This window comes from Myotis daubentonii, chromosome 6 (genome assembly GCF_963259705.1).
Source record: "Myotis daubentonii chromosome 6, mMyoDau2.1, whole genome shotgun sequence".
Taxonomy (NCBI): Eukaryota; Metazoa; Chordata; class Mammalia; order Chiroptera; family Vespertilionidae; genus Myotis; species Myotis daubentonii.
In genome coordinates, this window is record NC_081845.1 from 41,684,743 (window position 1) to 41,708,914 (window position 24,172).

At 35.9% G+C, this 24,172-nt stretch overlaps 1 protein-coding gene across 11 annotated transcripts in view; it reads left to right on the forward strand.

The window, feature by feature from the left end:
- The window catches only part of HACE1 (HECT domain and ankyrin repeat containing E3 ubiquitin protein ligase 1), an 86,493-nt gene that overhangs the window by 46,434 nt on the left and 15,887 nt on the right, over nucleotides 1–24,172 (forward strand). For all 11 annotated transcript variants that reach the window (XR_009453450.1, XR_009453449.1, XM_059700841.1 and 8 more), the window contains 8 exons: nucleotides 780–1,114; nucleotides 2,201–2,269; nucleotides 2,507–2,594; nucleotides 7,811–7,922; nucleotides 8,017–8,114; nucleotides 8,296–8,383; nucleotides 12,721–12,870; nucleotides 13,644–13,840. Coding sequence is in view for 9 of the 11 variants with exons in the window: in XM_059700841.1 (XP_059556824.1) it covers nucleotides 780–1,114; nucleotides 2,201–2,269; nucleotides 2,507–2,594; nucleotides 7,811–7,922; nucleotides 8,017–8,114; nucleotides 8,296–8,383; nucleotides 12,721–12,870; nucleotides 13,644–13,840 (1,137 nt within the window). In the remaining 2 variants the exon portion in view is untranslated. The remainder of the gene's footprint in view (nucleotides 1–779; nucleotides 1,115–2,200; nucleotides 2,270–2,506; nucleotides 2,595–7,810; nucleotides 7,923–8,016; nucleotides 8,115–8,295; nucleotides 8,384–12,720; nucleotides 12,871–13,643; nucleotides 13,841–24,172) is intronic.

Sequence of the window (24,172 nt, forward strand, 5' to 3'; positions counted from 1 at the left end):
AAGTATTGTAAGGGTGTGTCTTTCCAAAATACATGATTTGGTTTACAGCATTCTGTGGTCATATAAGAGTAAAAAAATAAAATTATGATAAACATTTTGCAATGTATACATGTATCAAATCATCACATTTTATACCTTAAAGTTATACAATATTTATGCCAATTATATCTCTATAACCTTTATAGTGGTTCTCAACCTTCCTAATGCCGCGACCCTTTAATATAGTTCTTCATATTGTGGTGACCTCCAACCATAAAATTATTTTTGTTGCTACTTCATAACTGTAATTTTGCTACTGTTATGAATCGTAATGTAAATATCTGATATGCTATATGTGTTTTCTGATGGCGCGACCCACAGGTTGAGAACTGCTGCGTAAAGGAATGAAAATAAGAACCCATTGGAATATGCATGTATGCTTTTAAAACTAAATACAAATTTTTAAAAGAAGATTGCTTATATATTTTTTGTTAGGTTTTAGTTTTCCCTTTTTATTCCAAGGAATGCATAAATGCAAATTAAGTTTTCATTATAAATGGAGAAATTGTCATTTATATGACATTCATAAATTTTGTTACTTGCCTATAGGCATTGCTGTTACATTAACCAGGAAAAATAGTAGTATCTAGAGTAAATTTTCTCTTTGATAATATTTGTTTGGCTGGAGCTTCAGAATGATATATTTTTTATTTAATTTAATTAATTAATTAATTTATTTATTTTATTTTTATTTTTTTTAGAATGATATATTTTTTAAAAAACTTTTCTTTTTCTCTTAGCCTCTTGAATTGCTTTGGCACTCATTAGATGAATGGTTAGTTTTAATAGCTACAGAACTGATGAAAAACAAAAAGGACTCAACGGATATCACTTCTATTTTACTAAAACAAAAAGGCCAAGATCAAGATGGTACTTCCATTCCTCCATTTGAACCTCCAGGACCTGGGAGCTATGAAAATCTATCCACTGGTACCAGGGAATCTAAACCAGATGCTCTAGGAGGGAAACAGGAAGCCGGTGCAGACTGTCAGGATGTTATTTCTATGACAGCTAACCGGCTAAGTGCTGTCATTCAAGCTTTTTACATGTGCTGTTCTTGTCAGATGCCTCCAGGGTAAGAGGGTTTCTGCTTTGTTTTTTGTGCAGGTCTCAGCCTATCAATAACCAATCTGGTGGCTGGTCTAGCCCTTGTGGTTCTTATTATGATTGCAAGGCGCCCTTCAGCAATAACCATCAGGAAACTTTGAAAAAAAAAAAGTTTATTACTTACAAGGTCTGGAAATTACATGGCACACCTGGGGCCACACAGCGAGGTCACAGGGAGAGAGCGAGAGCAAGAGCGTGGCCCACTAGAGAGCTAGTGCAAAAGCGGTATGGGTATGGGCCTGGTGTTCTGCTTTTTGGGGGGTCGAAGGTGGGGGTTTTCTGGTGCTCAGTCTTTATTGGTGAATTTAAAACGTAAGAGTGGGAATTTAAAGTGTGGGAAGAGAAAAAAACAAGTGGCCTAAATGGTCAGTTATCCAAGTCAACCAAGATCTCTAAAACAAAGGAGCCTCAATGTGGGGAGGTGGCCTGGCTCTTATCTAGTTGGGTGGCTGTCAATGTGTTTATTAAAGATAGCCATCTTTGAAGTGTATGCCTCTTTGAAGCAGAAGCCTTGGCAACCAAAACTTAAGTCAGGCGCCTGCATTACAAACCGGGAAACCCAACTGTCAAGGCTTACATGGCATGCTTATTACTTCTCTGATAGATGAAGAAATGCTATGATTTTTTATTTTATTCTTTGTAATTTCAGTAAAAACAGCTGGTAATTTGTTGATTTTAAGTTCTATTCTGATCTCGTTTTAGGATATTCATACCAATCTAGAATTATTTGATAGGCATTCTATAAGTTATTAGCATGAGGAATGCTGAATGCCACTTTGTATAGGATCACTTTATTATGTATTTGAAATGTATAGACCAGAGATGCTTATTAACATTTCGAGGTTTCAAAAAAGTCACTTGTTTATATGCTAATGAAAATTTTATATTTTTTCATTTTATAGATTGGGTAGACATGCCTCAATTTCTTAATTTGTAAAGACTATCCAAACCCAATTTTTGTCTAGAAGCCAGTCCAGTTCAATACATAGTTTTCAAATTTGCTGTATCATCAACTTTTGTCTGTGTGTTCTGATTTGTTTTTTACTCCCCACAGAATGACTTCACCCCGTTTCATTGAATTTGTCTGCAAACACGATGAAGTCTTAAAATGCTTTGTTAACAGGTAAGGCTTTCTTGGACTCATGGACTGCACTTGTAGCCTTTTCTTTCTTTACTTATGTTTTCATCTCTACAGAAAAAATGTTACTTCTGTTAAACTATTAAAATAATGTTCAGTGACAAGTGAAAGTATTGTAGGTGTGTTGCTCTTCTGTTTCAATATCCATATATCTGAATCTGCATTTCACTTAATGCTAGTCATAGTTTCTGTTCATTTAAACAAAATGTATTTTTCTTTCAGAAATCCCAAAATTATATTTGACCACTTTCACTTTCTCCTTGAATGTCCTGAGTTGATGTCAAGATTTATGCATATCATAAAAGCACAGGTATAAATTTCTCTTAATCTTGTTTTTAATCTGTTTAATGAAAATTGACTTTCTAAATTTGAGTACTGTTTAGTGAAGTAATTATTATACGTGAGACCTCCTGCTATAAAGGATTAAAATTACCTTATTCTTTACTTTAATATATGAAATTACATTAGTATATTTGTTTAGTATGAGGAGTAATTTTTCTTCAAGAAATGTGTATTGAGGTCCTATGTGCAGTGGCTATTCAAAGACAACAGAACACGTTGCCACATTTCCTGAAATGAGCTTCATGGAACATTAGCCCTATTAAGCTCATGGTCCTTGAGAAAAAGATTTTATCCCCAAATACTTTGGGAAATGTGCCCTGTTGGAGATTTATGAAGTTTATCAGCATCATATTAAAGGCTTTGAGAAGCCCTCTACTGAAAAGAGTGATCTAACTTTGTTAATCCTCCAAATTTATTTGACCTGATAACCTTTCCCCTGCCAGGGTTCATTCCACATATCTCATGTTTCATGTAATGTGTTAGAAAAAAGCTTGTTTTACTACTTAACAGCTCATGTGACTTTGGGTACAGCTCCAGCCTCCTTGAGTCTTGGTTTCTTCATCTGTAAAATAGAGATAAACCTCATAGAACTATTAAGAGTATTAAATAGTGACTGGCATATATGTTCAATTAATGGTAGTTGTTTTGGAGGTAGAAGACATGTACCCTTTCTCCTAGAGGATCTTAATTGATTCTAGCAGAGGAGATAATAAATGTACCTATATGATAGTAATTACAGTATCACCTGGTTCTTCAGGCATTTAAGGGATGAAACACTTGCTTCTGGCTGCTATAATCCAGAGGAAGTTCAAAGAGGAGATGGTTTTTAAAGTGGACCTTGAAAAACATGCAAAATTTGAAGAGAATAAATGGGGAAGATGAACATTCTAGTTAAGATATGGACATGTAGGTGGGAGAAGCAGAAAATTTGTGTAGGTGAGGAATGAGATACAATTATGGAAAGGCAGATTTAGGTCATCCTTTGTTAAACCTCGACTGCTATATTAAATAATCTTTGTTTGCTAGGGTGGCAGGAGCCAGTGATAGCTTTGCCTTAGGACAGTGATGGCGAACTTATGACACGCGTGGCAGAGGTGACACGTGAACTCATTTTTTTGGTTGATTTTTCTTTGTTAAATGTCATTTAAATATATAAAATAAATATCAAAAATATAAATTTTTGTTTTACTATGGTTGCAAATATCAAAAAATTTCTATATGTGACACAGCACCAGAGTTAAGTTAGGGTTTTTCAAAATGCTGACACGCCGAGCTCAAAAGATTCGCCATCACTGCCTTAGGAGAATGACATGACCCTGGCAAAATTTGAGGAAACACTTTGTCAGAAGTGTAGGATAGACTGCAGGCTGTGGTTTGGTTAGTAATCATAGGATAAATACTACAGGTGTGTTTAAATGTCTTTAGGGACACTGATTCTTTCAGAACTTAAAGAAAGCTAAGAACTAAATCTGACAAAATTATACAAATGTCTATTAGTATCCTTTGACATCTGTTTAATAATGAATGGTAATGTAAAAGAGAAGGTAGTAATAATAACTTACATTTATTGAATGCTAACTTCAGGCCAGGTACCATACATTTTTTTTATGTGGGTTATTTTATTTTTATAACAATCATGTGAGATGGGTACTCTTAACTAAAGAGGTTAAGTACGTTAAGTTATTCAGCACCAAGTGGGAGAACCAGAATTTAAAAGTCTGTCTGGTTCTTAAGTTCATTTTCTTAACCTATATTGTGTGACTCCATTCTAGGGCAAATGAGATTATGGGTGAAAGAAACTTAGTTTTGAAAGAGGTAGTGTGCTATTTTTTAATATTGTCTTTGCTTTTCACTTCCTTTATCCCTTCCCTTTCTGAACAATTCAGTCAAAAAGCATCTGCATCAGCTATCCACCTTACCCACCTCTTTGACTCACAGAGTATTTTGTTGCCTGACCAGAGTGAGGAAGGTGCCCTCAAACATTGTGGTGTTCCTCTTATGGTGTTTGGAGCTTGGGCGTGGTATTGAAGGGTGTCTGTGTAGAAGAGGGCCTCAGCATGGAGTATGTGAGTTGCAGTGGCGTATGGAGAATGTCCAGTGTGGAGGGTGGTGACAGTGGCTCAGTAGTTTGACAAAGCCCAAGTGGGGTACAGGGCATGCATGCAGTGAACAAACGGTTCATGTAAGCTATATACAGGTTGTTCAAATAAGTAAGTATAGTGAATATAGTGGGAGCTTTGTTTCTCATTGTTGCAGAAAGGAGTTTCAAAATGGAAGAAAATAGAATGAACCATATGCCTTTGGAGTGGAATTGGAGATGGCAGTGTGAGCTTACAATTTTTAATGTAGATAGATAGATATAGCTAACCCAGCACCCAGTTCTTGGTCTCTGAATACCGTTCTTAATGAATCAGGACTCATTGGAGAAATGGCTAATTCCAGGGCTGGATCAGTGAAAGTACAGATGAGCCTGCAACATCTTACGTGCAAGAAAATTTTTTAAAGAATTATGACTCAGAATTAATAATGACTCAGAACCAGCTTGAATGTACTCCACTGTCCAAATCTGGAACAATCTGGCCATCAAAATAAATACTGATGGCAAAATATTATAAATACAACCAACTCATGAGTCTGTATTGAAAAAATTAATGAATACATGGAAAGTTTGATGATGTGAGGGATATTTTTACTGTCTCAAAGTATGTCCCCATGGAATACTTAAAAATTACAAAGATTTAAAAAAGGCCTTTATCACCCAGGCTGGGTGGCTCAGTTGATTGGAGTGTCATCCTGTACACCAATAGGTTGTGGATTTAATTCCCGGTCAGGACACATACCTAGATTGCGGGTTCGATCCCTAGTTGGAGTGAATATGGGAGGCAGCCAATCGATGTCTCTCTGTCTCTCTCTCTCTCTCTCTCTCTCTCTCTCTCTCCCTAAAATTAATAAACATGTCCTCAGATGAGGATTAAAATAAAAATAAACAAACAAAAAAGTTTACAGTGGGCACATTTGGCAGTGACCAAAGCAGAACGATCAGTGTGCCAGCTGACGTGGCGCACAGAGAAGAACATGGCATCACTTCTTTAATATTCCTGCCAAAGATGCACACCCTGCATTTAATCATGAGAAAACATCAGACATACAAACAAAATAAGTGACCTGCAATCTTTAAAAGAATTGAGGTCATGAAAATTAAGAAAACAATGAAACTACCAGAATGAAACAGGACTAAATAAAATTCTTGAGGTATTGCACTATAACGGACATTATTAGGAAAAGAACAAAACTTGAATTAGGTCTAAGGATTAGATACTCTGTAGTAATGTGTCTGTTAATTTTCTGATTCTGACAGTTGTTTTCTGGTATGTAGAAGAATTCTCTTGTTTGTGAGAAATGCACACTGAAGTTTTTAGACTTGACTGGACATCATGTTGGCAGCTTACTCTCACAACAGGAAAAAGAAATACTTTGTATTCTACTGTACTTAGAAATTTTATGTAACTTGGAGGCTGTCCCAAAACACAGTTAAAAACAAAAAGGATCTCTGCTAAGGGATTGACTTCTTGTTCTGTTGGTGGTTTTCAGGTGGCTTGTAGTTAAAGGGAGAAACATTTTGTACTGCTGTACAAATGCTAATAAGAGGAACCTCTGTAATCAGTCTTGTTTTGTGAATTATTTTATGGAAATTCAGGTACTGAGAAAGTTTACATACAAAAATCTGCCCTTTTGGCTTTGTAGGTATGTGTATATATATGTGGATGCTTTGATCTTACAGATATCTTATTAGCTTTTAAAGGTAGAACTTTATATTTTTTTATGTTCCATTTGAATTACTTTAAAAAATTGTCATTTGCTTTTATTTCTTGGTTCACATTTTATAGATAAAAGGTATAATTTAATATTTAATATCTTATAATGGCAAGGACAGTTAACGTAATTTTAAATCTTATTAACAATAATTTTAACATTATTATGAGTGATAATAAGAATAACACCTCTCTGAGCATTTTGGGTGTTAAGTATTTCTACAAGTTAACCTCTGGATGCTGCATTTTTTCTTCTGTGAAATGGGGACAGTAAGAGTCCCTTTGCCTCATAGTGTTGTGAGGATTACATGTCAAAATACATCTAATGTGCTTAAAACTTATAGGTGCTTTAATAAATGTTAGCTAATCTTAGAACTTAGTATATATGTATTGTTCTAATGCTAGTTTCATTTCTTTAACTACATTAAACAATTTTAGCAAAGAATTTGAGATTTTTATAGCTCTTATGTTACCTGCAGTGTTGGCACGTGCTGGCTACTCAGCAATACTTTCTGAGTAATCATAAAAAAATTGCAAATCACATGCAGTTGCATATCTGGCAAATGAACAAAAGGTAGAGACTTTCTTTACTGTTTAAGAGGTTGTATTCTTTAATTTTTAGGGTGGAGGAAGGGAAGGAAGAAGGAAAGAAGGGGGTTACAAATTATTTTTTGGTTGCTGCATGTATTCAGAGATTATAGTAGAAATAAGAATAAAGTTAGCTGTAACAGATTATTTTCATGAAAAATTAAATGGAACATGTGACATAATTTTTCTGGATGTGAAAATTCATTTTTTATAAGCCTTGTTGTGTTTAAAAGAAAATGAGAGTAAATATATTTAATTACATATATGACATTAAGTTCTTAGATATAACCTAATTTGTCAAGTCTTTTCTGTTGAAAAGGCAAGGCATTTTTAAAAATTTATTTTTAAATATATTTTTATTGATTTCAGGGAGGAAGGGAGAGGGAGGGAGAGAGATAGAAACATCAATGATGAGAGAGAATCATTGATTGGCTGCCTCCTGCACACCCCCTACTGGGGATGGAGCCCACAACCTCGAGCATGTGCCCTGACTGGGAATTGAACCATGATCTCTTGGTCCATAGGTCCATGCTCAACCACAGAGCCACACCAGCTGGGCAGAAATGCAAGGAATTTTAACACCCTTTAGATAGTCAAAGTATTTCAGCCATGCTCTGCCTTTTTGTAAATAGTCGTTGAAATGTCAGGATGTTATCTAGAACTACTTGGTATAAATAAAGGTCTAAGGATGATTACTTGTAGCAAGGGTATTTAGCATGCTAGTTAAGTAAATTTAATAGGTGACTGAAACACTAACATATTTTACTGTTATTTGTTGGGGCAGCCATTTAAAGATCGCTGTGAATGGTTTTATGAACATTTGCATTCAGGACAAGCAGATTCAGACATGGTGCATAGACCAGTGAGTGAGAATGACATCCTGCTGGTTCACAGAGGTATGCTTACAAAAGAAATGCTGTGCCTGTGAGGCCCCAAACACTAGCTATTGTAAATTTTAATATGTACAATTAACCAGTGCTGCATATTTAGATTCCATTTTTAGGAGTAGCTGTGAAGTCGTGTCAAAAGCAAATTGTGCAAAGCTAAAGCAGGGAATTGCTGTACGGTTCCATGGAGAAGAAGGCATGGTGGGTATAAACCTAAGTGATGAAGATCAATGTATATAAAAGATTAAAATACACTTGAATAAAATTTAATATTTAATTGGTAATTGAAGAAATTTAATATGCTTTTAATTTTATTGTTTACAAAAAACTTCCCCATCTTATATATTTATGTTGATACTTAATTTTATTTTCTTGAACTTAGGGTCAAGGCGTTGTGCGTGAATGGTTTGATATTCTGTCTAATGAGATAGTCAATCCTGATTATGCATTGTTTACCCAGTCAGCTGATGGTAAGTTGTACAGCTTCCATGACTCTTTCTGTGACTTGTCACTTTTCAAACTACTTCCGTGTATTTTATTCTTTGATTCCCATAGTAGCCCTATAATATAGGTTGGGTATTCCCATTTCATAGAAAAGAAAACTAAAATTAAGAGTTTTTGTCTATGTTGGCACAATTAATGAATTGGAAACTGACTCAGTCTAGCAGTCTTTCCTCCCAGCGGTTCTCAACCTGTGGGTTGTGAACAATGAAAATACATCCTGCATATCAGATATTTACATTACGATTCATAACAGTAGCAAAATTACAGTTATGAAGTAGCAACGAAAATAATTTTATGGTTGGGGGTCACCACAACATAAGGAACTGTATTAAAGGGTCGCGGCATTAGGAAGGTTGAGAACCACCGCAACAGTTGATTCTCCAATGCTTGTCTCAAGTACTAGTGCTGCCCCCAAGAAACTTCATTAGCTCTTTATAAACTAGAACTAAATTTATTCACTTTAAGGATTGTCTTTTAGTCTACTTTTTTTGAGTTTAAATTTCCTTTAGTGAAATAGTGATAGTAGATGATGTGAAAATAATACAAGTACTTATTTGGAAAAATTAAAATTTGCTAATCCAATTTAAGTTTCCAAGCCTTAAAATTTATTGGTTATAACAAACAAAGTCTGGAAATCATGATATCAAATCTTAACTTACAGTTTACTTATGTATAGTAACTTAATTTTCAGTCTTTTTAAAATGTCAAGACCTGACAACTAAGAAGTTCTTATTTAACCATTTAATACAGATAAAAAACTCTGTTTGTTGAAATGGTACTTGTGACACAGAACTGAATTTGACGTTGTAGGCTAAATGGAAATGATTAGTGTACTGCCTCATTTGTGTGAGGTATAATTAAGAGTTTTGTAACTTCATAGACACATATCCAAGTGAAGGTAGGATTTCAGTTTTTAAATGCTATGTACAGTTGCTTTTTTCCCCTAAAAACTTTTTCTTTCCCATTGTTTAAATTTTTTTTTATAAGGGTAGAGTGCTTCATTACTTGTAGTTCCTGATTGCATCCAACCAAATGAGTAGCACATCTTCTTCGAATAAGAAGAATGACTCTAAGAGAGGCAAGTGGAGGAGGGCTGCAGTGGTGCGAGGCAGCTGTAGATATCCAGCTGTGTGATGGGCTCCTCAGATATACTTGGTGTATTTGAAATTATTTAGAAACTAGAAGCCTGGTGCACGAAATTTGTGCATGGGTAAGGTCCCTAGGCCAGGCCGGCGATCAGGGCCGATCTGTGGGATGACTGGCAGGGTGATTGGGGCCCCCCTGTTTGCACCCACCTTGGCTGGCCTGGCGCTGCCCACTCACCGACCCCACCCCACACTTCCACCGCTGCCGGTTGCCTCCCTCTGTGGAGCAACTGGTGGGGTGATCAGTGGGCCCCCGATTGTACCCGCCTTGGCTGGCCTGGGGCCTGTGGTCTGGTGGTCAGTGCACTTCATAGCGACTGATCGTTCTTGCCGTTAAGCTTTTATTATATAGGGTTATATAGGATATGGGGCTGCCTGCTTTAACTCTGTTTCCTTTGATTGTTTGCTATGAGATGAATTTGTTGAATTTGACAAGACTAATGTGGCATTAAATTTCATTATTTAGGCCTAATCTTTGATGTAAGATTTAGCATTAAAACATTGTATTTTATTTTATTTTTATTTATTTTTTATTTTTTATTTTTTAATATATGTATTTTATTGATTTTTTACAGAGAGGAAGGGAGAGAGATAGAGAGTTAGAAACATCGATGGGAGAGAAACATCGATCAGCTGCCTCCTGCACATCTCCTACTGGGGATGTGCCCGCAACCCAGGTATATGCCCTTGACCGGAATCGAACCTGGGACCTTTCAGTCTGCAGGCCGACGCTCTATCCACTGAGCCAAACCGGTTTCGGCTTATTTTTATTTTTTAAAATATATTTTTATTGATTCCAGAGAGGAAGGGAGAAGGAGAGAGAGAGTTAGAAACATCAGTGATGAGAGAGAATCATTGATTGGCTGCCTCCTGCATGCCCCACACTGGGAATTGAGCCCATAACTCTGGCATGTGCCCCGACTGGGAATTGAACCTTGACCTCCTGGTTCATAGGTTGATGCTCAACCACTGAGCCACACTAGCCAGGCTAAAACATTGTATTTTAGATGCATTTCTTTTCTTTATAGCCCTTTATTCTGAGTCTTGTATACCGTTCCATACCTGAAAAACAGATTTGGTGTGAAATCATTAGTCGAGGTACTTCCTCGTACTACAAATTTATAGTAGAGCATATATTGAAGCACATAGACTGTAAAAATTGTGATTTGTCCTTTTTGTAAGCCATATGAGTGTTCTTTCGGGTTCATAGTATGAGCAGATTAAAATCTAGATGAAATTGTTCTTATGTATAGTTGACAAGAAGGGAATTACATTTAAGAATTAAAATTTCCTAAATGTGGGAAATGTTTGAATAGACCTAATGTCTATAATAATGTCTTTAAAACTTGCTTTCTAATTAAGTTAAGATACTTAACATTAGACAAGTAATATGCTATAGTGGCCAAGAGTTTGGCCTTTGGTGTTAGGCTCTGCCCCTTTTTATGCTACTACGGGAATCAAAGGATAAATTGTATAATACAATTTTTTGAAGCAATGAAAATAACTGGGAGTATCACAGTTACTTTTATTTTGAACTTAAAACATAACAGAATTTATATTATGTTTTAACTAGCTTTCAAGTTAAAAACTATTATTTGTTTCCTGAATATTTCCCCCCATTTTTTTTCTTTTGATTTCTCTTCTATTCTTTTTAATAACCCAGACTTCCCAGAAAGTACTTAGAGAAGGAATTGTACAGACCAAGGGGGGGGGGGGGGAAAGTTCAGTTCATCAAAAATCTTTACTGGTTCATCAATAACCCTAAGCATTCACTCTTTTAATACATAAAAAACGTTTGTGATTATTCTCAGAATATTGTATTTTTTGAAATTATGGCTATGTTTATCCTTAAAGTGTTTCTTCATCCCACAGAACTTTGCCTTGACTTTTAATACCCAGTCTTACATTATGATTCTCTAAAGGTATTTAAAAGTGGATGATTAGCTTCATGTGGCTCTTTTAAATCATTCAGCCATAAGCTTCCAAATTTGTACCTTATATCTCAGTAAATTGGTCATGGCAATTTAGTCCAATGCCAACTCTGATAAATCAACTCTGATAAAGACCAACGAAGCACAGAGGGAATTATTGCCAAAGTATTATGTATACTAAATGACCAAACTTTTCACTCTCTAGTACTTTTTCATTGTTTCTTTATTTTCCTTTGATGCAGTTTCATTAATTTTATCCATTATTTATTTTAGGTAGCACAAGCTCAATAAATACTTGTTGAATGATAAGAGGATTTATAATCCAAGTTAGTGATTATCACAGAAAAACAGGGAAGAAGGGTTACTTAAAGTTGAGGTCTTGGTATTAGGTTTTTTCATTGCACTAGATATTTTTGAGGCGTTTTTTATTGTGACAAAATTTACCATTTTAATAATCTTGAAGTGTTATAATTCATTGGCACTATGTGCATTCATAGTGTTGTGTATCTGTCACCACTGTCTTATTTCCAGATCTTTTTCATATAGGTGGAGTCATATACTCCATTGCTCTAGATTTTGACAGTAATGGGTAACTATTGCCCTTGCCATTTTTACTTTTATACCTCAGAGATACTTATTTAACCTTGATTATTTGCCATGAGGATGAATTGGTTGACTTGTGGACTTTTGGTGATTTTCTGAGAATTGGTAAAAGGCATCAAGTTCATTGATTAGTAGTTCTATTACTTAAGAATAGTTATTTTCTTATAGTGCTGTGTTCCTTAAGGAGCAAAAAGTAGTAAATACCTACTGCACTGGGCCTGAATGAGACAATGTCTGCCTTAATTCACAGCCTAGCAGTTATTTATCCACACTGTCCAAGGAACCGTGAGTGTGTGTGTGTATGTATGTGATCTTTTAATATATTATTTCCAGGATCTCTCTGACACATCTTCCAATTAAAATACTTAAAAGTGCAGGTTAAAAGTACTTTAAAATTTTTCTCTCTGCACAAAGATGTACTGTGATGTACATGTGTGAATTAATGTCTTTTGTACTTCTAGTTTCACTGCCTGTTATATATTTCACAAAGAACATTCCTGTGGAAATTAATACATAACTTTAGCTTTGCTGAAGTTTTGTATGAACAAATTTATCTGCATTAAAATGATGTCTCTTCTGCATATAGATTCTTTAAAATACATTATTTTGTATTTATTTTAATAGGAACAACTTTTCAGCCTAATAGCAACTCCTATGTAAATCCTGATCACCTGAACTATTTCCGTTTTGCTGGACAAATCTTGGGATTAGCTTTGAACCATAGGCAGCTGGTCAACATTTACTTCACAAGATCGTTCTATAAGCACATTCTTGGTATGGCTCTAATTTATTTATTTAAAGTGGTTTTTTTTTTCTTTTTAAATATATTTTATTGATTTTTTACAGAGAGGAAGGGAGAGGGATAGATAGTTAGAAACATCGATGAGAGAGAAACATCCATCAGCTGCCTCCTGCACACCCCCAACTGGGGATGTGCCCACAACCCAGGTACATGCCCTTGACCAGAATCGATCCCGGGACCCTTCAGTCCGCAGGCCGATGCTCTATCCATTGAGCCAAACCAGTTAGGACTAAAGTGTTTTTCCTATAAGTAAATATAGGAAATATTTACTTAAAGGCTATAAATAAATATAGTCTTTAAGTAAATATAATTTGATAAATGATGCCATTTTGAATGAGAACATTTTTATTTTGCTTAGAGACTATCTGTGTATGTAAGGCATTTAAATGAGGGCCTGAGGGAAAGAAAAAAACACCTACAATTTTTTTTTCATTTCAGTGTATGTATATTTATACTAAGAATGTATTTTGACATGAATATACTTAAGAGAATTGGCACTTTTTGAAGTTTATAATAATTTCCTGAATAGTGCTTTTAAAGAAAGATTACATTGTAAAAATGTGGGAGAAACTAAGCTTCAATTAAGCCTCAAATTCAAGAATTAGCATCCATTTAAATCATGCTGTGAATTTGATTATATTTTGCAGTTTTACATAGTATCTATAGAGGGCAGTATTTTACCATTAAACAGATAAGGAAAGGCAGAAACATGTAGAATATAACTGCTGTATGTTTATATTTTTAGGTATTCCTGTAAATTACCAAGATGTGGCATCTATTGATCCAGAATATGCCAAGAATTTGCAGTGGATTTTAGATAATGATATTAGTGATCTGGGTCTAGAACTGACTTTTTCTGTTGAGACTGATGTGTTTGGAGCAATGGAAGAGGTACCTTTGAAACCTGGGGGTGGAAGTATTCTGGTGACACAAAATAACAAAGTAAGTATTTGAATTTTTACCTTAGCCACTGTTTGTAACTTGGTCCTGATATTCTAAAGTCTCCTGGCTAATTATTGTAAAGTCTCCTGGTATTAGCTAAAAATTTTTTTACTGTTAGAGTTAATGACATTTTATAGAAGAAAAATATTTTAATTAACCAAACTTATGGTTAAATAAGACTAAAACCTTTTTCCTTTCCTGTAGTTGAGTTATAATTCTAAGACACCTTTAGAATCACCTACCTACAAAAATAATGTTTATCAAACCATTTTTTAGACTAGCAATTTAGTAAAATATCATTTTTTTTTTTTTAATTTAAAAACCAAAAGACTTGGCCATGTTTTAGCTAAACTCTGAGCCTCAGTTTTCCGTTCTGTAAAATCGGGATAATACTACCTCCCATAGAGAATTGTTACTAATATTTTGTAAACCTAAAAGCACACTACAAAAGTTAGTTGTTATTGGATAGTTTTCTATAAAAAATAGGCTTAAAAGTTTCAGATATACACAGGAAATTGGAAACTTATATTATGCTATATAATTTTCATTTTTGAAACTTAGATACTGTTCATATAAAAAACATGAAGTTTAATTTTGGAAAATAAAATCAGTAGCTGGGTTTTCAATATTTATACTTAAATTTTTTTATTTACCCTCTCATTTTACACATGAGGATACTGAAGCCTAAAGCCGGGGCCAAAACCCAGGTCTCCTGTCTCCTAGTTTCAAGTCTAATATTCTTCATACTATTTGCAAAATTAATCATGTTAAGGAGGAACTTCTTGACTTTTAATATAATGAGTCATATGAAGCTCTAGAAACTTAAAATAGTAAAGTGCTTAAATTAGTTTTTAAAATCTATATGAACTTTCTAGTGAATGAAAATTTTTTTTAATCCTTCTAATTATTAGATTGTCCACCTTGCAGTGAATTTGTTCCTTTATTTTACAATGGAGACATACTCTCAATTATGGGAGATAAAGTCATAGAATCTTTATTATAATCAAGTGATTGCTTTTCATGAGAGAATCTCAAACATGATTCCTACCTGTGAATATCGTATCTGATGATGAGTGTATTTGTCTCTCCTCTCAGATATTTTTTATATGACAAAGTAGAAAGATCCACTAACAATTGCATGATAGATAGCTGTATTTATAACTTGTTTCTCCTAACAGCTTCCCTCCCACTATGACTGATTTTTGTTTAGATTCATATTTTATTAATTCTTTTACATTTGTGTTTTTTGTGGAACTCTAGAAAGAAGGAAGATATTAAAAAAATAATAGCAAATGAGAATATACTCACACTGAAGGTATACCCTTTATCTTGATTCTACTCTGAGGCTGGAATACTATTATAATATTAAAGAGCTTACCAAACCGGTTTGGCTCAGTGGATAGAGCGTCGGCCTGCGGACTGAAGGGTCCCAGGTTCGATTCCGGTCAAGGGCATGTACCTTGGTTGCGGGCACATCCCCAGTGGGAGGTGTGCAGGAGGCAGCTGATCGATGTTTCTCTCTCATCGATGTTTCTAACTCTCTGTCTCTCTCCCTTCCTCTCTGTAAAAAATCAATAAAATATATTAAAAAAAAATAATAATATTAAAGAGCTTGAAACTTTTGTTTCTGAGTTTAGTACATTTTTACTTAACTATATTAACTAATTGGTTGATTACAGGCTAAGCTTTTTCAATAATTAGTTTGGTAATAGAGCTAAAAGCAGGATCTCAATCATTAATATGTAAATTCTCAGCTTTCAATTTTGGGATATAAACATTTTTCACAATAAATTGAGCCTCTGATATTACCTACAATAAGAGTCAAATATAATTTTATATCTAATTGTTGATGCTTAAACACTTAATGCTTATTCAATAAACAACCTGATTAATTTTTAAATATTAAAAATCTTTAGAAACATACCTATAGCTTAAATTGACCACTCACTTTAAAATTGCTAAAGTATTCAATTTACAAATAAAATTTTCAAAGCATGTTTTTTACAGGTATTATTCTTTAACATACATTTCTGTCATGAACCTTTGTGTCACTTTAGGGTCAGCCTTTTATCTACTTACCTTTATAGGTAAAAAGTTATAATTGTCATGCTCATCTTCAAAATTTATAATCATATTGAAGCTAAATGACTTGTCAAGCTTGTTAGTAAGAGAAAGTCTATGTAAGCTGATCTCCACATGGGGGAGTCATTTATTCCTAAGTTTTATTGAAAGGCATGGGAACTATAGAGTAAAACCAAACAGATGAAAATACCCTTTTTTGAAAAGCAGTAAATTAAAAAATACAATTAATGTAAGGCAAAAGAATATATCCCAGTTCCACATTGGAACTATAATGCTCTTTGAAATTTATTTTGTATCTGTTTTGTTTTAAATTCTAAAGGGTAAAAACAAAGAACCTTGTTTTCCTGTTTGAAAATGGCTGAATATTTACATTTAAATAGTATTTTTATTTTAGTTTTGCTTTTACTTTTTTTAACTTTAACTTTTAAATTCTTGATGAAAAGCTGAAATTGTAGAACCATGAAGTCTGGAATTAAAAGTGACATTTTTGGCCCAAACCTTAAGTTTTAGCTGTTAGAAGTGAATATGACCAGTAAGGGTCAAGTATAATTTTGTATCTAATTGATGATGCTTAATACTTATTCAATAAACAGGCTGATTAATTTTTAAATATTAAAAATCTTTACAAACATACCTGTAGCTTAAATTGATCTAGCTGTTAGAACTGAAGAGTAAGCTACTTGGGTTTTAAATGTTAAGAACACTTTTACAATACTAATCCTCAAGTTCATTCTGGCTAAAAGGGGAAAACATGGGGGTGGGATGGGACAGGATGTCAGGGAATGGAGGAGGTGCCATGGGAGTTGGATTACAGAGGAGAACCATTAAGTGGTCAGAATGGGAGTAAGGAAGGGGAGAAGGAAGTGTTCTAGGCTTAAAAGAAGGCACAGAGTTGACCTAGCATATGTTTGGGGAACCACAGATAGGTGAGAGTTGTACATCTTAGCTTAGGTTGCAAAGTAAGTGAGTGGAAAAAGATTAGCTGAGGGAGGTAGAAAGGGCCAAATTCTGAAAGACTTTAATTCACAATCAGAAATGTGAACATTATTCTAAAGGCTGTGGGATGATTGAAGATGCTATAGTGGGGAGTCACATGATCAAATAAACTCAGTTTGGCGTGTGAGGAATGGATTGAAATGGACTAGTACAGATCAGCTGGTAGGTTGTTGTGGCAGTGGTCTGTGGAGCATGCATGGGGGATTTTATGCCAGTGCCACTGAGGATGGGGAAAAAGATAGCTTTCAAAGATATAGAATTTATGAAACTTAGTAATTGTTTGGGAAGGTGAAAAGAGAACAACTCAAAGACGACTACTGCTTTTGTGGATTGGCCCCCAGAATGACTGTTGTTGTTGCTGTCCTCCTCTTCATCAATCTCATTACCATCAGTGTTGCTTTCTAGTGATAATAGGTACTGCTTATTGAGTACTTGGTATATATTTCATGTATTTAAGATGTGTTCTTTGTGCATTTGCACTAGAGGCCCAGTGCACGAAAATTCGTGCACTCTGGGGGGTCCCTCAGCCCTGCCTGTGCCCTCTCACAGTCTGGTCCTTAAGGCAGTGGTTCTCAACCTTCCTAATGCCACAATGCTTTAATACAGTTGCTCATGTTGTGGTGACCCCAACCATAAAATTATTTTTGTTGCTACTTCATAACTGTAATTTTGCTAGTTATGAATTGTAATGTAAATATCTGATATGCAGGATGTATTTACATTGTTACAAATTGAACATAATTAAAGCATAGTGATTAATCACAAAAACAATATGTAATTATATATGTGTTTTCTGATGGTCTTAGGCGACCCCTGTGAAAGGGTCGTTCGACCCCCAAAGGGGTTGCGACCCACAGGTTGGTGACCCACAGATTGAGAACCGCTGCCTTAGGGGATGTAGCAGGCCTAAGCCGTAGTCTGGCCTCCCTCTGCGGGAGGCGACCAGCGGGCCAATCAGGCTGGTGCTGGCTGGTGAGGGGCCAGTCCTGCCCCCCATCGCTCCACTGCCACTGGTCACCACCACCCCCTGATCGCCGTCCACTCCCTCTGCTCACTGGCACCTGCCTTTGCTGGCCTGGCACCACCCACTTGCCAGCCCTGCCCCCTGCCGTCCGATTGTTCCACCGTTTGGTCGATTTGCATATTAGGCTTTTATTATATAGGATAACAGCTTTTTGAGATAGTTATTTCTATTTATTGAATGTGGAAACAGCTTTAATATTAAAAGCATCTGACATTTATCAGGTGCTTATGTGTTAGGCACTGTTCAAAGTACTTCATGTGTATTAACTTAAATAGTCCTGTGAGGTGTAGATATCCTTTTCTACAGGTCAGGAGACTGAAGGGTAAAGGGTTTAAGTAGCTTTCCTCCAGATCACGTGGTTAATAAGTGTTGTACCTAGGATTTGAACCCAGGCAGTCTATAAATTTCAAGCCTGAGCTTGTAACTATCACATTATTGTTAATGTAAGAAACATTCAAACTTGTGAAGAATTTTTGTGAGTTTATTTGAGCCAAACTGTTGACACCAGGAAGCAGAATCTCAGCAGATTGAGATAATGCTCTGGAGAATGGCAGTTTTGCACCTTATTTTATACATTACAGTCAAAAGAGGTGATGTAAGTGGGTTACGTGAAATCTATTGGTGATAGATTAGGGAGGTGGGAGTAAGCAAAGCAAAAAGGGGTGGACCTCTGGGATTGGATAAAAAGTAAAATGATAGACACATGCTTTTTTTATTTAGGTGGGTGCAGGATAGTTAACACTTGACAACTCAATAACAATGAGGGGACTTGTAGTCTCCAGAGTGGTGTCTGAACTTTGAGGGGTTCAGAAAAAGGAAAATTACTTTGACATTCCAATGATGTTATCATGGATGCAAAAAGACAATAGACAGGCTCAGTTAAGGTAAAGATTGGCCTTTGTCAGGGAAGATACCAGCCTAGTACATGCATGACCACCATAAATTGTTTTTTAGTTAAAAAATTTTTAATTTCAGACCATCCTTTGTGGTTACTTTAATTTTCTTGAGTTTGTAAGGCTGCCACGCAGGCCTTCCCTGAGCTAGTCAGGTTAGCATGTGGCCCCTTTTTATCCACACTATATATTTCTTTAGACGTTAAATAACTGTCTAAGGCAGCTGTGGGCAAGCTACGGCCCGCGGGCCGGATCCGGCCCATTTGAAATGAATAAAACTATTGAAAAAAAAGACCGTACCCTTTTATGTAATGATGTTTACTTTGAATTTATATTAGTTCACACAAACACTCCATCCATGCTTTTGTTCCGGCCCTCCGGTCCAGTTTAAGAACCCATTGTGGCCCTCGAGTCAAAAAGTTTGCCCACCCCTGGACTCTAAGGGCTCAAAATTAGTAAGTGGTGAGCCCTCAATTTAAATCAAGTTCTGTATGATTGTATAACTGCTAGCGTCTCCCTTACTAAGTTAGTGAATATGAACAAAGTTGCAAATACAAATTTAGTATGTTTTCCTCCACTTATTTTCATACGGTTAATACCTTGTATTTTATTGCCAGTTTCACTTGATTTATTTCACACACAGACACATTTGATGCACACATAAAATACAGGTTTGTGCATATAGATTATTGATTTAAAGTGGATTCCTTATTTTCATCTTCAGAAAAGTATACTATGAGAAATCATTTTACTATTCAAAACTTTTAAAACAGTTTGAGTCTGAAGTTCTCCATATTGAATATTTGTGTGTATTATTTGATTGGATTTTAAATTATCTTTAGTATTTTCCTGTTTACAAGAAGAACGTATGTTCCCTTGCTTTTTAGTTAGTATATTCTAAAATTTTACCAACTCTATGAAACGGTAACCTGAGGAATCACTATTTTCAATGACTAAACGTTTTTCAGGTAAACTGAAGTAATAGGATTTTTACCAGACTATCAATCTTTGTAACTAATATGTGACCTTAAAAATAAGAATATACTGGTAAAGAAAAAATGATTGAAAAATATTCCAGTGCCTCTCTTTTTCTTTTACCTACTTACTCTTACCTGGTATTCTTTTGAGTTCTAGGTGGAGAAGTTTTTAGTGAGAACTCTTACATACCAGAGCAATACTAATCAATTGGAGAAGCCCAGGAAGGAAGCTTTTATTATCAAGGGATTATATTCAAACAGTTATTTGAATTATGAGAATAATAATGGCATTGAAACTGTTAATTGCAAAAAAATTATTATTCCAGACAGTTTTACAAGTATGGCCAAATTTATCAGTCTACTTAGAAGGAACATCTTGGTTTCACTATTAAAATTAATTTTTATTTATATAAATATGGTTTATTTAAATATTTTCCTAGGAATAGTAGAAAAGATTTTCAAGAAGAAAAATAGCTTTAAAAATATTTTAAGTTTCAACATCACTATCACCCCTAATAAAAAGACATAATTTAGGTCCAAAGCCTGAAAAGAAGTTAGATTTTAAAAAACATTTCTGAAAGGTGATATTATTCATTCCACACATTCAGAAGACTAGGAGATTATTAAAACAAAATGTTTCTGTAACTAGACCTATAACTTAACTGGAACTTAAGGTCAGATGTTGCATCTCCTTAATCTTAGTGGTATTTTTCCCTTTGCAGTTACTTTTTTCTTAGCTATGTTGTATCCGTTATCAGGCTCAGAGGTTAAGCTAGAAAAAAGTTGTTAGGGCTTTTTGTTGTTCTTATCTCCATGCTGAGGCTTTCTAAGTTGAAAACTTTCTGTATGTTAGCATAACTATTTTAGTACAGCACTAACTCAGATTCTTGTTTATAGTTAATTTTTCGAGTTACATCTATGGCATCTGGCATTACTTTATGCCCTCAAAGAATTAGCAAAAAACTCACGTGGGAGCAAATATGCCATCTGTTGGGGATAAAAGTTTACCTGCCCCTCCAAGTTATATCATCTCTTTTAATACCTTAGAAAAAATGAGATATCAGGTTTGGTATATATTTAATGTTTGATCATGCAACTCTTTTTTCTTTTTAAAAATATTTTTATTGATTTCAGAGAGGAAGGGAGAGAGAGAGAGAAATAGAAACATCAATGATGAGAGAGAATCATTGATCAGCTGCCTCTTGTACACCCCCTACTGGGGATCGAGCTCGCAACCAGTGCATGTGCCCTGATCGGGAATCGAACCATGACCTCCTGGTTCATAGGTTGACGCTCAAACCACTGAGCCATGCCGGCCGGGCTTATCATGCAACTCTTTATGCCAGTATTTTGTAGACTGATTATCATCTGTGTGTCCACTGTTTCTTTAAGGCATATGGGTATTTGATGTAGTTATGAGGGGATAAAGTGTGGAGGTGCATCACTTGGCTGCCTTCATATGTAGTGGGAATGCAGCCAGTATGTTTCTGTAGCACAGTATGAGCAGTCAAAATGTTAGTGCATAATAATAGGGAATGTTCATAGTAATAATTGTGTCATCAAGAAAACGTTAATGGTGTTACTCTATTTGAAGATGTGCTGTTTAAGGAGGCAGAACAACTATTTTAGAAGCAGTTGGATTTAGATTTTTTTCTGTTTTCTGTAGATTTTAACTGTTAAACACAATTATCTTTCAACTACCTGGAAAACTTATTTTACTATACCCAGGAGGATTTGTGATGGCTAGGATTTCATTATTTTATGGAGAAATAATTTAGACCAAGATCCATTTTTCAGACCAAGTTCACATTTTTTATTTATTTTTTAATCCTCACCCAAGGACATGTATGTATGTGTGTATGTATGTATGTATGTATGTATTTATTTATAGAGAAAGGAAGGGAGAGAGAGAAACATTGATCAGTTGCCTTCCATATGTGCCTGACTGGATGGATGCTCCAGCCAACTGACCCACCTGGCCAGGATTTTTTTGTTTGTTTTCACATTTAAATTACCTTAATATGGAGACTGGTATCTGAAGAAGCTGATGTTCACATATTGATATTGAATAACTATGAACCAGAGTTATAGAAATAAATCTATTGGGTGAAATAGAAGGTAACATGTGAGCAAAGATTAGTATACTTCTGAAAACAAATTTCTAAAAATAAAATGTATGGGGAAACAATAAGAATTAATTGATAAATAAGAGATGTGTACTATTCTGATAAATATGGACTAAAATGGCAAATTAAAATAAGTGTACTTGAGCAATTCACAAATCTTTTACTTTCAAGCTTCATAATTTAGTAAGGTCTTGAGCAGTAACTATTGAGTAGTATTTTGATTGTAAAAACAAAACCTCTTGAATAAAAGCTATTCTTGTTAAGGGAAGATAAGATCTTATATAACATCTTAAACATATAATTAATGAATGGATGGAGTAGAAAAATTGTAGTGTCCAATAAGCAGTTTTAGAGCATTCATAAATATTGAGATAATCATGTGCTGATGCTGAATTCACTGCTGGTTATCACTTAGAAGTGTGTTATTATATATTATTTCTTGATTGAACCCTGAAATTTAGTTCTGTGTTTCTATTTGATTGTTTGATACATGTTTCTGTCTTCCTCTAGTAACTGTATGTAATTTGTAGTAACCAATTAATTCTTTTTTTTTAATATATTTTTATTGATTTTTTTTTACAGAGAGGAAGGGAGAGAGATAGAGAGTCAGAAACATCGATGAGAGAGAAACATCGATCAGCTGCCTCCTGCACACCTCCCACTGGGGATGTGCCCGCAACCCAGGTACATGCCCTTGACCGGAATCGAACCTGGGACCCTTCAGTCCACAGGCCGACGCTCTATCCACTGAGCCAAACCGGTTTCGGCTCGATTAATTCTTATATAGTGGGAAAAGCCTTTGGGAAGTAGGGAGTGGGATTGGGGGTAAGAATGGATAAATGGCAGCTTTGGCACCTTTCCCTGTGCCAGAAAGTAGAAGCCAGGTGGGGTTTGGAGAGAGCTGTGAGGAATTCACTGACACTTCTGTAGCTCTGAGATACACAGAGAATTCATAGCCAGTATATACTAGTAACTTGCTGACTCAGTGCCTGTGATTTTTTTGGGGGCTGAGCATCATGTTAGTGCCCCCCCCCAATAAATAAATAATAAAGGGTTGGTCCCAAAATAGGTTTTATCCCCTTTGTGTTTAGAGTATTTGTTCCTGGGAAGTGAGGATTATATACAATATACTAGGGGCCCGGTGCACAAAATTCGTGCACGATGGGGTGGGGGCATCGGGGAGGGGTCGTTCCCTCAGCCCGACCTGCACCCTCTCCAATATGGGAGCCCTCAGGGGAGCCCTCTCCAATCCTGGAGTTTCTGTCTGTCTTTGCAATCATATGAGCGAATTGTCTGAGACCCCAACCCAGTTTGGTTTGATGCTCACAGAATAATAAAGGTCTTTTTTTCTTCTTTGCTCCATTGGTGGAGATTTCCTAGAAGTTGCAGGATATCTTCCTTTTAATTTTTCCTTGACACTCTGACTTTATTTATGTCTCCCACCTTTGCTTTCCCTCCATCCCCCACCGCAACAGTAACTTGCTCCAGGCTCACTTTGCTCTAGTGCAGCGTTTCTCAACCTTCTGGTCGTTTAAATACAGTTCCTCATGTTGTGACCCAACCATAAAATTATTTTCATTGCTACTTCATAACTGTAATGTTGCTACTGTTATGAATCGTAATGTAAATATCTGATATGCAGGATGGTCTTAGGCGACCCCTGTGAAAGGGTCATTCGACTGCCAAAGGGGTCGCGACCCACAGGTTGAGAACCACTGCTCTAATGTCTAGGAGATCCCACAATGCCTATGCCACCAGAACTACAATTCCCAGCATTCCTGGTGCTCCCCACGCTCTGGGATTCCGCTTCCCGTCCAGGGGCTGCCACCAGAACCACGATTCCCAGAATTCCTGGTGCTCCCTGCACTTTTGGTTTCTACTTCCGGTCCAGAGACTGCAGAAACCAAAAGGACTGGGAACTCTAGCCACCCCCAGGTCGGGCTGACAGGACCAGACACTCCAGTGGTGTCCCTGGGACCCCAGCTGCTCGGCGCCGGCACGCATGCGCGCTGGCCATTGGCTTGGGGCGGGTGAGGTCCCGGGGAGGCCTGCCGCGTCACCCCGGCTACACAGCGGGCATCCCGCCCCAACCCCGGCCGCTCTGCGCAGGCCTGCCATCTTTGTTGGGTTAATTTGCATACTCCTGATTGGCTGTGGGTGTTGGCTGTGGGTGTCATGGAGGGATGGTCAATTTACATATTTATCTATTATTAGTATAGATTACTTTTTACTCA